At 46.1% G+C, this 12,383-nt stretch overlaps 1 protein-coding gene across 2 annotated transcripts in view; it reads right to left on the bottom strand.

The window, feature by feature from the left end:
* Positions 1 to 5,124, bottom strand: part of TGFB2 (transforming growth factor beta 2) — a 63,454-nt gene extending 58,330 nt beyond the window's left edge. The window contains exons 1-2 of one of the 2 annotated variants that reach the window (XM_061475587.1): positions 5,044 to 5,124; positions 4,336 to 4,619 (exon numbers count right to left, since the gene is read on the bottom strand). In XM_061475587.1, coding sequence (XP_061331571.1) covers positions 4,336 to 4,594 — 259 coding nt within the window. In that variant the 5' untranslated portion in view covers positions 4,595 to 4,619; positions 5,044 to 5,124. Of the gene's footprint in view, positions 1 to 4,335; positions 4,762 to 5,043 lie in introns of those variants that run through there. The other variant, XM_061475586.1, reaches the window with a different exon arrangement.
* Between the last annotated feature and the right edge of the window lie 7,259 nt (positions 5,125 to 12,383).

The following is a 12,383-nucleotide window of genomic DNA, read 5'->3' as shown; positions in this document are numbered from 1 at the left end:
TGATTCGGGAGGCCAGCAGATCAGCAGATCACACAAGTGGTACCCCCCCCCCCCCCCCCACCTGCTCTATATGAGTGGAAGAGAGCTCTCTTTCAGCTACCCTTCATTAGCGCACCAGAGCGTGTTACTTGATTATCCCTCTTAAGAGTATAGGGGACTACTGTCCAGAAAATGACCCTGCCCTTTTTTAAAGCTATTTGCAATTTCCTGGTTTTTTTATATCACAACCCAGGAAGACTTCAGTAAGTGTTATTCATGGGCAAGGAACTATTCCTCCCACTTCTTTCCTCAGAGAAGCCTTTGCGTTGCTTCAGGTCCCCTCTGCAAACCAGACAGTAAAACTGGCAAGCACCTCCCTACAACAGGTGCTCCAGAGCATAACCATAGGGCCAGCATAGCTAGGAGGCTTTTAAATATGGTATTCCTTCAAAGACCATTTCCATATAATCAACGACATAGGAAGCCCTGACAGATTAAGGTCTGTGTTCTGCTAAATGCAAACGCACACGAGCCATCCCGGTGTTAACATCACGGTAATGACGCAGTCAGTGCCAGCAGACGTGAGCATGGCGCTCCTGAATGAGCAATTTTGGTACCCTGAAGACAAGGAGCCCAAATACGTATAACTGCTCGTAAATCGAGTCCTTGTTGATAAAGCAGAAGCATGTAATTGTGTCTGGACAGTTTATAATGTTGTCTTTCATGAGGCAAATATTCAGCAGAATGACGGGTCTATGTAAAGTAATATTCATGGTACCAAGCGCCTGAAAAGACTAATCCTACCACTCGGTGCAATCTGGAACCTATGGAAGCTCCTTCATACCGAACTATTTCAAAGCCCATGCAAACCCAGAAGAACTGTGATTTCTTGGTACTGAGTACTTAGAGACCTATCTCAAACAATGCATAAAAATTAACACTTTACCTGCATTAGCTGTTAAGACATCAGTACTGAATAGCTGTTGACCTTGATAAAAACTGCCACGAATGAAGATGACAGAACTGGGCCCCAGCCCCACATACACGTGCTGCCTGTCCTTCTCAAGTATCCCGGTTACGCATCAGCATTTGCAACCCTTAACTGTACTTGCATTAGATTCCTGTTTATTATCAGTACAATGGTGATTATCCCTCAACCTCCAATAAATAACTAGCTTCGTTACCAGGCACTAGACAGTCGAAGAAGAACTGATAAGTAACCAAGTTCTAAGGTGATACACCTTTCACAGAAATCAGCATTAAGCATCTGCTCAGGTAACTTCACCTGGGCACAAACTCACAAGATCTGTCTCTGATGTCCTCAGCTTCCATACCCCAGCCCCTTTTCAAACCACTCTATAAAACAGCTCAATTTCCAGCTGCCAACTGGACTTAGAAGATATTCAAACCTTTAGTATCTAACCCACGCTGTCGCAAGCACAACACAGGCAGGCATGCCTGACAGACAGCAGCTTTTTGGTTTCTCCAAACCCCTTTGCAGTACTTTTTTCCACCGCTACTTTTCACATCTGGTGGTTTTGGGTCTGGCAGACCCCGCCTCACTAAATTTCCATATATACTCTGACTCGATGTGTCCTTAACCTCAAGTGGACTGTCAAGCCAGATGCCCCCTTACTTCCTCAGTACAAACTATGGGTAAACCTTAGCATAACTTCACTTTGAGCCTTAAACTAACAGCATGTGAAAAGATTAATATGAATAAATTCAAAACTAATCAGATCCCTTCTTTAAATGTTGACACAGTATTATTTATATCCCATAAATACCTTCTTGACTAAAATTCATCCCAGGAGATTGGCATCTTGCCAGTTCTATTCATATTTACTGTATTTATACAGTACAGTTGGCCAAGGATAATATTTAAGACAAAATATGCCTTAGGGTATATACAATATCTCTTATAGTTTTCCTTTTAAATCTCCTCATTGCTAAAAATATTTAGCCTGAACTTTACAGAATGCCCCACAAAGACCTATCAGCGATCCGTAGTGATATATTGCTGACTATGAGTATAATTAGAGCATATTTGTAATACTTGGGTTGTAGTCAGTTACTGAATGCTAACAACTTGTGGTAAAAACTGAACCACTGCTCTTTCCCATGCCTGCCTTCCAGCAGCTTTTGACCTCCAGTGTGTTCACACCGATCCCCTTCTTCCCTTGGATGCAGCAGAATCCATAGAGTTAAAAATACTCGCTCCAAGACGTCTCAGAGAAAGCGCCTGCGGCAGCCAGAGCTGCACTTTCCATTTCTTCCTTTAGAATGTGGTGGAGCGATTCCTTTCCTTCTGTCTTTTTTGGAAAGGTTCGCTCCATCCAGCATAACTAGAGAGCAGTGGAAAAACAGTTAACCTACTTACTGTGATGTTAGCGACAGCCCCTGCACAGTAGTACTGGATCGGCGGCTTAACCGCCCCTCCGATCCCAAACGTCTGATGCACTCTGTTGGTAGATACCTGCAATCTCCTTTGCTCTTCCAAACCCTTCCTATTGATACTTCAGCACGGATCTGGCCTCTCTGACAGCGTTTTAAAAATAGATCCTCTTTTTGTCAGCACCATCCAAGTCACACACCACAGATATTTTAATTTTCTGGAAAGTATGCAGCTGCATTCTGGACTATTGGTTCTTTGCAGTTTGCTTGTGTGAGGAAACAGGACAAACATAGGGTGGGTGCATTTTACGACTCTCTGCTCTGGGGTCAACTCCAGAAGCCCAAGGCACTGCTATCGCTGCCCCTAACCTCTGCCCATAAGGGCTCATCCCTCTGCCTAGGGCACAATCTGGTAGGTCTCAGAGTGCTGACTTCCCCCAAAACCACCAGCAAAATACTACAGTATTCCAACGTGTAAAACAGGCACGATGTCTGTGTTCTCACAATGAATTACACTGAACCTCTCTGCTCATACCCACTTGGCTCCAAATAGCCTTTTTTTTTTTTACCCTTTTTAAAGTATTTCTTCCCCGAGGGTAACAAGGGTGGAGTGCATTTATCATGGCTATTAAGGATGGTGCCATAATTACAATAATAAAATGGCTCTGACTGCCAGGATGTCCTGTACCTGATGCTGTCATTTAAGAATAAAGGAAGAAAGGGGAGGCAGCTGCACTGAGCACGGGCTTTGGATACCTTGGCTGGCATCCTAGGACTATCACATGCAAGATGGAGCAAGCCCCAGAGCTACAACTTACTAAACTAAAAATAAATAAGGAGAAAATGCAATTAGAAACTCTAGGATAAAGTTACCAAGATGGCTGCATTATCTATTTAAGCAAAGAGGTATGTGCTTTTCAGAAACAGGCAGCAAAGTATATAGGGCATCAAGTGGTGGGGGAGGGAAGAGAGGGAAAAGGGAGCTAAATGAAAGGAGTAGGAACTGGTCTTTGGATATGTGAACAGTGAAGTTATTTTCTGCTTCTGGTATTTCACTTTCCTCAGTGTGGTGATGAGCTAGATTTTTTTAAGGGGGTGCAGTGCTTTTTCTGTTTTCCTCTTCTATACACTTAACCTTCACTACCAAAACAAAAAGGCACGTCATTGTGATTATCAATCATTCTAAGTGGATTTGGTCAGCATATTTAAGGGCTTTTTTCCCCCTCTTTTTTCATTTTCTCTCCTTTTTTTTTTTTTTAGCACAAAACGTGGCATGGATCAACCAGAAGGTCGTTAAAAACAGCAAAAGGCAGACGGGCTGAGACAGGTTCCAACAACCGAGGCTACCCAGAAGGGAAAACTTTGGCTGTACCTGAAGTGAAAGCGCCGATGAACTGAAAAGGGAGGCTGGCTAAAGTGGTAAGAGGGGGGAGGACCTGTATGTCCCTGTGCTCTCCAAGCACCAACCCGAACAGCGAGCAGTCTGTGGGACAACAGAAGAGGCACAGGCAGAAGAGAAGCCCGTGACTTCTTTTTTAAAGACCTCCTTTTCTTCTCAGTTATGGAGAGATGGAAACCTGCCCGATCCAGACACTCCAAAGGAAACAACAGCAGTGGAAAGATATTGGCTCTTTCTGGAGGCTGCACAGGGGGCTGCGGGGGAGCTAAACCCAGGGCTAGGGAGGGGTCGGGACCCTGCCTAGGTACATAGCGATGGAAAGCAGAAGCACTTCTGGAGTGATTTCAAAGCGGACTGGGGAGCCAGCTGACCCCCAGAGCCACCCAGGCACAGGCATACCCACCACCTAACACAACGTCATCACCTATACGACGCTAAGGACAAAAGCAACCTAAGCAAAGGTGGCACAACGCAATGCACAGAGCTGGTGCTTGAAGGCGCTGGGCACTGCCAAGCCTCGGGGGCTAAGTTAACACACACATGCACAAACACTGAGGACTTACTTTCAGGGTAAAAAGGCTGCATGTCTATTTTGTAAACTTCTTTGGCATAATACTCCTCTTCGCTCCTCTCCCTCTCGCAAGTGGCAGCTCTGTGGTTGGCTTTCTCTTGCAGCAGGTCCCTGGTGCTGTTGTAGATGGAGATGACCTCCGGGGGCACCTCCTCGGGCTCGGGGTACTCGTCCGGGGGGCTGGTGAGCTTCAGCTTGCTCAAAATCTGCCCTCGGATCGCCTCGATCCTCTTGCGCATAAACTGATCCATGTCGAGGGTGCTGCAAGTAGACAGGCTGAAAGCCACGGTGGCCAGATCCACGGTGAGAAACACGCTCAGGAGATAGCAGTGCATTTTAAGTGTTTAAATACAGCGCCCCCCCGAAAAAAAAAAAAAAAGTTACTTTAACAACGAACAACAACAACTACAGAAAAAAAATTGATTAAAAATAAAAAAGGAAGAATTGAAAAATAAAAAGGGGGGGGTGTGTGCAAACAAAGGGAAGATCTGCAGACAAAATGCAGTTCGGAACCGGACTGCAAGGGCGACTTGCAATCGCAACGCGTCAGTGAAAAAAATAGCAATAATAATTAAAATAATGAAAAAAGGGGGGGGGGGGGGGAGCAAGTTGCTACAACTCGATAAGATTCGGGGGGTGGAGTGAGCCGGGCAGCGGAAGAAAAACGGGAGGAAAAAGCCCCCAAACGGATAAAACAAACCTGTGAATCAAGTAAATGGAAAAGAGCCCGTTCCCGGCGCGCTGGCGGGGCGGCTGGAGCTAAAAACTGGAGGAAAAAGGAAAAAAAAGGAGAAAACCGAAAAACGGGAAAAGGGGGAATGGGGGGTGTGGGGTGTGTGTGCAAGCGGCGGCGCTGGGCACTCCGGGCGCTGCCCCAGCCGGCGGGTCAGGGCGTGCGGGCGCAGCGCTGAGCCCCGCCGAGCGCCCGCGGCTCCCGGCGGCAGCGGCACCGCCCCGCGCCCGGCGGCGCTCAGCGCCCGCGGTGGCGGCAGAGCAGCGCACGTGTGCGCCCGAGCGCCGGCCCCCGCGGCCGGGACAAGCGGCGGCGCCTGTGCTCGGCGGCGGCGGCAGCAGCACGGAGCGGCGGCGGCGGCGATCCCGGGTCCGGCCGCGTCCCGCAGGCTGCTGCGTGCGCCCCGCGCCGCATGCACCGACCCACCCCCGCGCCGCCGAGCTCCTTTTTCCAGCTCCCTCCTCTTCCTCCTCCTTTTCCCAAACGCCAACCCCAACGCCGCAGTCAGCGAGGAGGCAGCGCCGCCGCCCCGACAGCCTCCACCGCGGATCCGCGGCCGCAGCGCCGCTCTCCTCCTCCTCCTCCTCCTCCTCCTCCTCCTCCCCTTCTCCGCGGCGCTGCTCGGCACGGCTCCCGGCGGATCTTAGCCGTGCTCCGCTCGGCACCCCCCGCCCGCCGGCCCCTCGGCGCGCCCTGCGAGCGGCGAACGGGTGCCAGCAGATAACATCACGGCCGCGCAGGGACTGGGAGATTTATAAGGTCTCTCCCCGCCCCACGTGCTCGCCTCGCCGCGGAGTGACGGGGAGGGGCTGCGGGGAAACGGAGGGCTCCGACGGCCACCGCCCGGTTATTTATTGCCCTCCGTGAGCAGCGGAGAGGGGAGTCGGTGCAGTGCGAGTGAGGTGTTTGAGCCCAAGGTGGGGAAGGAGGAGAGAGGGGAGAAAAGAAAGCAGCTCGGACAGGCTGTTTTCCTTATTAATTTGAGGGTTTAAAGTTTCTTGCACCTATTATTCATTAGGCCAAACACCACCGTTGCCTTAAAGGAAGCATTACTCGCTTCTTGGGAATGACAGAATGATAGAATGGTTTGGGTTGGAAAGGACTTTAAGCTCATCCAGTTCCAACCCCCTGCCATGGGCAGGGACATCTTCCACTAGACGAGGTTGCTCCGAGCCCCGTTGAACCTGGCCCTGAACATTCCCAAGGATAGGGTAGTCACAGTTTCTCTGGGTAACCTGTGACAGTGCCTCACCATCCTCACAGGGAAGAGCTTCTTTATATCTAACCTGAAATTCCCATGTTTCAGTTTGAACCCATCACCCCTTGTCCTATTGTTACAGTCCCTGATGCAGAGTCCCTCTCCAGCATGCAGGGAAGCATTTGGATGTGTTTACGTGGAAGATCACAGGGCAGAGGGTGAGGATGGGCACTGCTCCATCAGCAGGATCTGGTCAGTCCCTGTGCTGCCCCTTGCCTCACTTCTGGGCTTCGCTTCCAACCCTGCTGTAGTCATTTCTCATCACTCCCCACTGATGGACATCTCCCCGCTTGGTCATCAGTGCTACCCACCAAGCAGCGACAAGGGGGAGATGAGGAGGTTTTGCTCCTTTTCCGAGGTCTCCTCTTCTGGCAGAAGTGTGCAAATGCATCTTTACTGCCCTGGACAGAAATTCTCAAGCCCCAAAGGCTTAGGCTGTGGCGCCTGTAATTCAATTTTCCAGTGCCTCTTTCGGCCACAGCAAACATCACAGGCTCCATCCGTGCCTGCTCCAATGCGTGTGTGCAAAGCTCAGGCGTTGACCTCAGCAGGACAGCTGCCCCTCTGCCCTGGAGACATCACCATCTACTGGGCATCCCTCAACCTTACGCCATACAGCTTTTCTCTCTCAGTCCATTTATCACCCCTCTACATCAATATTAACATTAGAAAGCTAGCAAATAGCCTTTCTCTTTATCCCCATCCATTTAGCCCTATATTCCCTTCTGAATTAAGTCATGTCAAGAGCTTCCAATCCCACCCTCCTAGGTGGGACACGGTTGTTTCTTGCCAGAGCAGGAACCTCTTGTCTCCAGAGATGGGGAAACACATAGAAGCAGTACTCAAAGCACCACAGGCATTTAGAAGCACAGCTGGGCCACTGCACAAACAGGCAGACACACATAGGAGAAGCGGGAGAGGATGACTGGGATCTGAGAGCACAATGCACATCACATAAGGTATAAACCAGCCAAACACCACCAAAGACTTCCTCTGGGTGACCACATCTTGGGAACTGTCTTCATTCTGCACAATGCTTGAGCATTTATAGGTATGGGTAGACACACAGACTCTGAAAGTAAACCTTCTTTGTTCTTTGGAAGTGTGTGGGGATGTACAGACACAGAGACTGCGTCCTGATGCGAGAGTTAATGGTGCTTTCCACTTCAGTGTGTGAATTCCTGCAAGGCCAGATTAAACATCTCTACCACAATATCACGCTTTTACTGCTGTACATGTCAATGTCCTGCTCCCACTGACCTCAAAAACACAGCTGCAGTGTCAGGAATGGCAATGCTTCCAAGATCATTCAAATAAACAAGCAAGCTCCATGTGTAGCCTCAGCTGGTTTCACTTCTGCAACACACCTGTACAAAACCAAGGGAACAGTTCCTCGAGCTGTTACATCTCACAGCTCCATGACTGCTCCAACCAGCTGGGGAACCGGCTCTGTTACACGAGGCACCTCAACCACAAATACTTCTGAAGAGAACAGTTATTAAATGATTTCCTCCAAAAGCTACAGCTGAAACCATGAAGAAATTCCTGACGCAGCACCTAAGGCCCTGCAACACTTGGCTGCTGTAAGCGCACTGCCCAACGCCTGCCTTGGGGGCTTTGGAGCGACCATGGGGACAGAGCTTAACACCCTCCTGTTGGAAACTTCCCACCTCCTCTTAGGAGACCTGCGCAGGTACAGCCCTGCCAGATCCCAAAGTTTGCTGCTTTTGCAGGTGTATTTGTATTGTATTCCAATTCAGAGGGAAAAAAAAACAAAACTAAGACAAAACCAACAAACTTTGCAGTGTCCTTCACAAATACTGGAGCACTAGTGATGTCCACAGAGGCTATCAACCCCCTGTGTACTCAGTGCCTGGCCGCCCACACTGGTCATACAGCCAGAGGTGCTGGAGGTCCAAGCTCCACAGGAGCCTTCCACTAAGCCAGGCTGACAGCAAACCAGTCTGACTAGATTTTGGAAGTTGCTGAGATTCCTTCCGATTTGGAAACGTTTCCTCAGACTCTTTTAGTCCAGCTAGGGAAAAAGAAAAAAAAAAAAGGAATTAAAATAAATCTTGGTTTTGTTTTTTGAGACAACCCATTTGCTTCCCTTCTGACCCTTTCAGCATGACATGGTGTCGGGCCTACCCAAGAGCAGGTCTCCACTCTGACTCCCCACTGAAACACAGCTCAATTCCCTAAAGCTTTCTGGTCTTGCCACATGGATGCTTTTGCCAGGCAGAATTCCCCAGTGCAGGAGCAGAGATGGACTTCTTGTCCTTTCCAAAAGGCCCAGCCGCTTGAGCTAAATACCCACCAGGCACAGAAGACCCACCACTCATGGCTGAGCTGCTTCAGTTCACTCCAGGAAGGGATACCTACCTGCCAACCAAATCATGCCGATACACATCCACATTCATAAGCACCAAATGGAAAATATCTGGAACCTAGACATGATTACAGGCATCAGGACTTCTAAAAGTCAATCCCCTGCACATACAAGTTTGGGGGCTTTTTGCCATGGAATTCCTGCAAACTAGACTTGAAAAGGTGATGTTCCTACCTTGTAACGCACAAGAAAGGCAACCAGAAATTGTCAGGAATGACAATGCCCAACTGTGTGCACTCTGCAAAGCTGGATAAGGAGTAACATCATCAGAATTCAGTTACCACATGCCCTTCTGCACAGGTAATCCGGTTCCCCTATTCTACCCTTAATTTCCAGGAGTGATGTATCTGTTAAACTCATCCTCATTATGGCTTTGTGTTTTAGCCTAAAAAGCTTTTTGGTTTTTTTTTTTTTTTTATTCATTCCAAAATGGTTTTAATTAACAATTACCTGTTAGTTTCAAAAGCTGCTGAGATTACCAAACACTGACATTTAACCACATTTATCCGTTCCCTGTGCCTTTATGAAATGGGTTTATCCTGCAGGGCTGCTGTCAGTGGAAGCTTTGTAAGTCAAAAAGTAGGAATGGGCCCTTAGCGTATATACGGGGAAAGAACAGAACTTAATCTGTTTTGGAGCTTTTAATTCAATACAACACTGTCTTTTTATATATATATATTTTAATAAACAGTAAGTGTTTATTAGAAAAACAGGGACACCTGGAAAGTTACTTCACTGAACGCAAAGGTTTCATGTTTCCTATTAACTTAAGAATTACATGGTCAGGATTTTACAATTTGTGGTTTCTTTTGAGATTGTTTTGGTTATAGGCAAATGCGCTCTGCGAAATACAAAGGCAATAATCTCTCTGAAACTGCTGACGACCAGGTCATTAAGTAAGGTGGCTGGCTCCGTTTCATGAACTAAAGAACACTGTTGGAAGAAGGAATAACGTTTAAAAGTTAAGAGGTGACTTTTGTAAGCGCTCACACTGATGACGAGCGCAGGATGATTGCACAATTAATTCTTTGTGGCACACATAGAAATCTGCAGCCCTAACAGTGGTCATGTAGAATCTCAGTCATTCCGGTGCAGGGCGCTAGGCAAAAACACGTTTGAATTCTCCTTTTTATACAACTAGGTGTACCGAGGTTCAACTCTTAGAGCCAAAGTGACACCTAATAAAGGTGAGGCAAAGAGGAGATGACAAATAATGGAAAGTTGTAATATATACCATAATAAAACCTCAGATTTTACTGTTTATTATCCTTAGTGAAGCAGAAGTCCGTACTCCTGCACTGCACATTTCATTAGTGTGCGCAGTAACGCCTGGATGAATTTGAGAGCAAACCCTGCTGACCTTACTCATACAAGCAGCCCTGCTGCCTCTCGGATTGTGTTTCACACAACCACAGCCCACTCCTGCAACACTCATGTTCCAGAAGATAAAGGTTGCTTTATAGAACATGCTGTTTGACATGCAAGACTGTCATGCATATTTACATATACATATGTAACTACTTGTCAACTTGCAAATCAAAGGTATGCTTCCGATTATATAGACAGAATCTCTTTGTAGGAATGAGAAATTTAATATATTTTATATATAGGAATAAATGAGAACTTATTTTTATATATATTTGTAGATATATACATTTTTACGTATTTTATGTATATTTTATATATACAGACATACGTAAGCATAAAAAAAAATTAAAGTTCTACAAATAGACCCAACAACTTCAGTGGAAACAATCACAGGAAGTGCTGAGAGATTACAGCTGTTCCCCCCAAAAATCTTATGGATAAGAGGAAAAAGAGAACATAAAGAAACATGACTATTACTTTGTATTTGAGTGCATGGGTTATTATCTACATCTTACAAGGCTTGGATTTGACAACCCAGATAATAGCTTTCCTGTAGTAAAATTGCCCTCCCTCTCTGAAGAGCACAGCTGGACATCAGGGGGTTTAGGAAAGCAATATAACAATCAGTGGGCTAAAACCATCTATCCTGAAGATATACATGTTTCCTATAAAGGCTGCACACATCAGTGCATCCAAAGAGGTTTCTGCTTCCAACAGCCAATTCCCATCTTTAAATCAGTTAAGACTGAAGTCTTGGTAAAAATTCTGTGAATGCCAGAGAAGTTCCCCCATGGTTACAACTCCCAGAGCCTGATCCCTTCATGTGCTCTTTCAAATCTGCTTGTCAGCCCCGAGGATGCCACAGTAATCTTCCCTGCATCATTCCAGTTTTAGTCTATATACCACTAAAAAACCCCAGCCTTCTTTAATCCTAGCACCTGTGGTTTTAATCACCACAGGAAATCCTGTTTCCACTAAAGTCAGTAAGACTTAAAATATCAGCAGAGGAAAATGATCAGATTCACTAACTAAAAATAAAAGTAATTTTAAAAAGGGGGAGAAATATAAGCCCAGTGGTTTATATACTAGTGTGTCTTGACATCTACTTATAGCAAGCATGACAAAGTAAAGACGGCAGAATAAAAGTCATCCCTTTAATCTCAATGTTTGAACTCCTGACCTGCATCCCTTCCTCACTGTTACAGCTGCTCCCTTCTATTTCTGAACTGCTCAGCGATGATTTGGGTTACACCTCATTAAGTAACATGTAAATAATAGCTATAAACACTGTACTGCTAACAGTGTCTATAGCAGTTTATTCAACAACTCAAAAGAACAAACAGAAAAACTCAAACACAAAACAAAACTCACAAAACAAAACTTTTGTGCTGTACTCACCAAACTAGCTCCAGAGAAGGTCTTTGTGGAACCTCTCAGCCTTACACATTTTTAAGCCCATTTTTTATGCCTAGCTACCAAAATTAATGAAACCAGTGTTCTCGAATAGCTGATCAAACCACACCTTTTCAGCTGCATGGTTTAAGCTTGATGACTCAATCTAGAGGCAGAACAGAAAGATGACAGTGATAATTCTGTGCCAGATTTAGGTTATTTTAGAGCTGGATCTAGAACAGACCACTCATATGCAGTGGTAGAAGTGTCAGTACCTACGCCTCCTAAACTGATGCTCTGTCTGGCTGTAGGCCATAGGAAGAACTAATGTAACACCCCTATTTTTAAGCTCTAAGAGCATATACGATTCTCTCCTACCTGGATGGTTTGTATTGGGAGCGTGCTTAGGAAAGTGCTCTCCAGAAGGAAGACCAACTGAGAGCACCTTCCCTACCATCCAAGGCTGGCTCTGGAGTAAGGACAAAGATCTTTAAAAGAAAAAGGAAAAAAAAGAAGTATCAAAAGAACTGTGGTGTTTTTCCACACGAATATTTCTATTTTTCTAGAAAAATGAGAGAAAGGTTTTATGCAAATAAGATTTAAGAACAACAGACACCAAGAATGGGAGAGCTGTATTAAACATATCAATGCCCAATTTGTTCTTTGGACAGTAACTACTCCATCATGGATATAGACCTACAGCTGAAATGCCTACGCTCACTAATAAAAGCGTCATTTGAACATCAACCTCATTAACAGCTAAGTCAAAGCTTAGAAAAGCCTACATATTGGCTGGGAAACGCAGACCTAATACTGATGTTATAAAAAGACACAAATGTATTTCCCTTCTTACCTGAACTATCTTCCTTACAATAAACTTATTTCACTCCTGCTTTAATT

Source organism: Pezoporus flaviventris, unplaced genomic scaffold (genome assembly GCF_033815535.1).
Source record: "Pezoporus flaviventris isolate CSIRO_AGI_PZ_B2104156 unplaced genomic scaffold, CSIRO_AGI_Pfla_v1 ptg000083l, whole genome shotgun sequence".
Lineage (NCBI taxonomy): Eukaryota > Metazoa > Chordata > Aves > Psittaciformes > Psittacidae > Pezoporus > Pezoporus flaviventris.
Note: the sequence above shows the minus strand (reverse complement) of the source record. Positions and strands in the feature narration are given on the sequence as shown.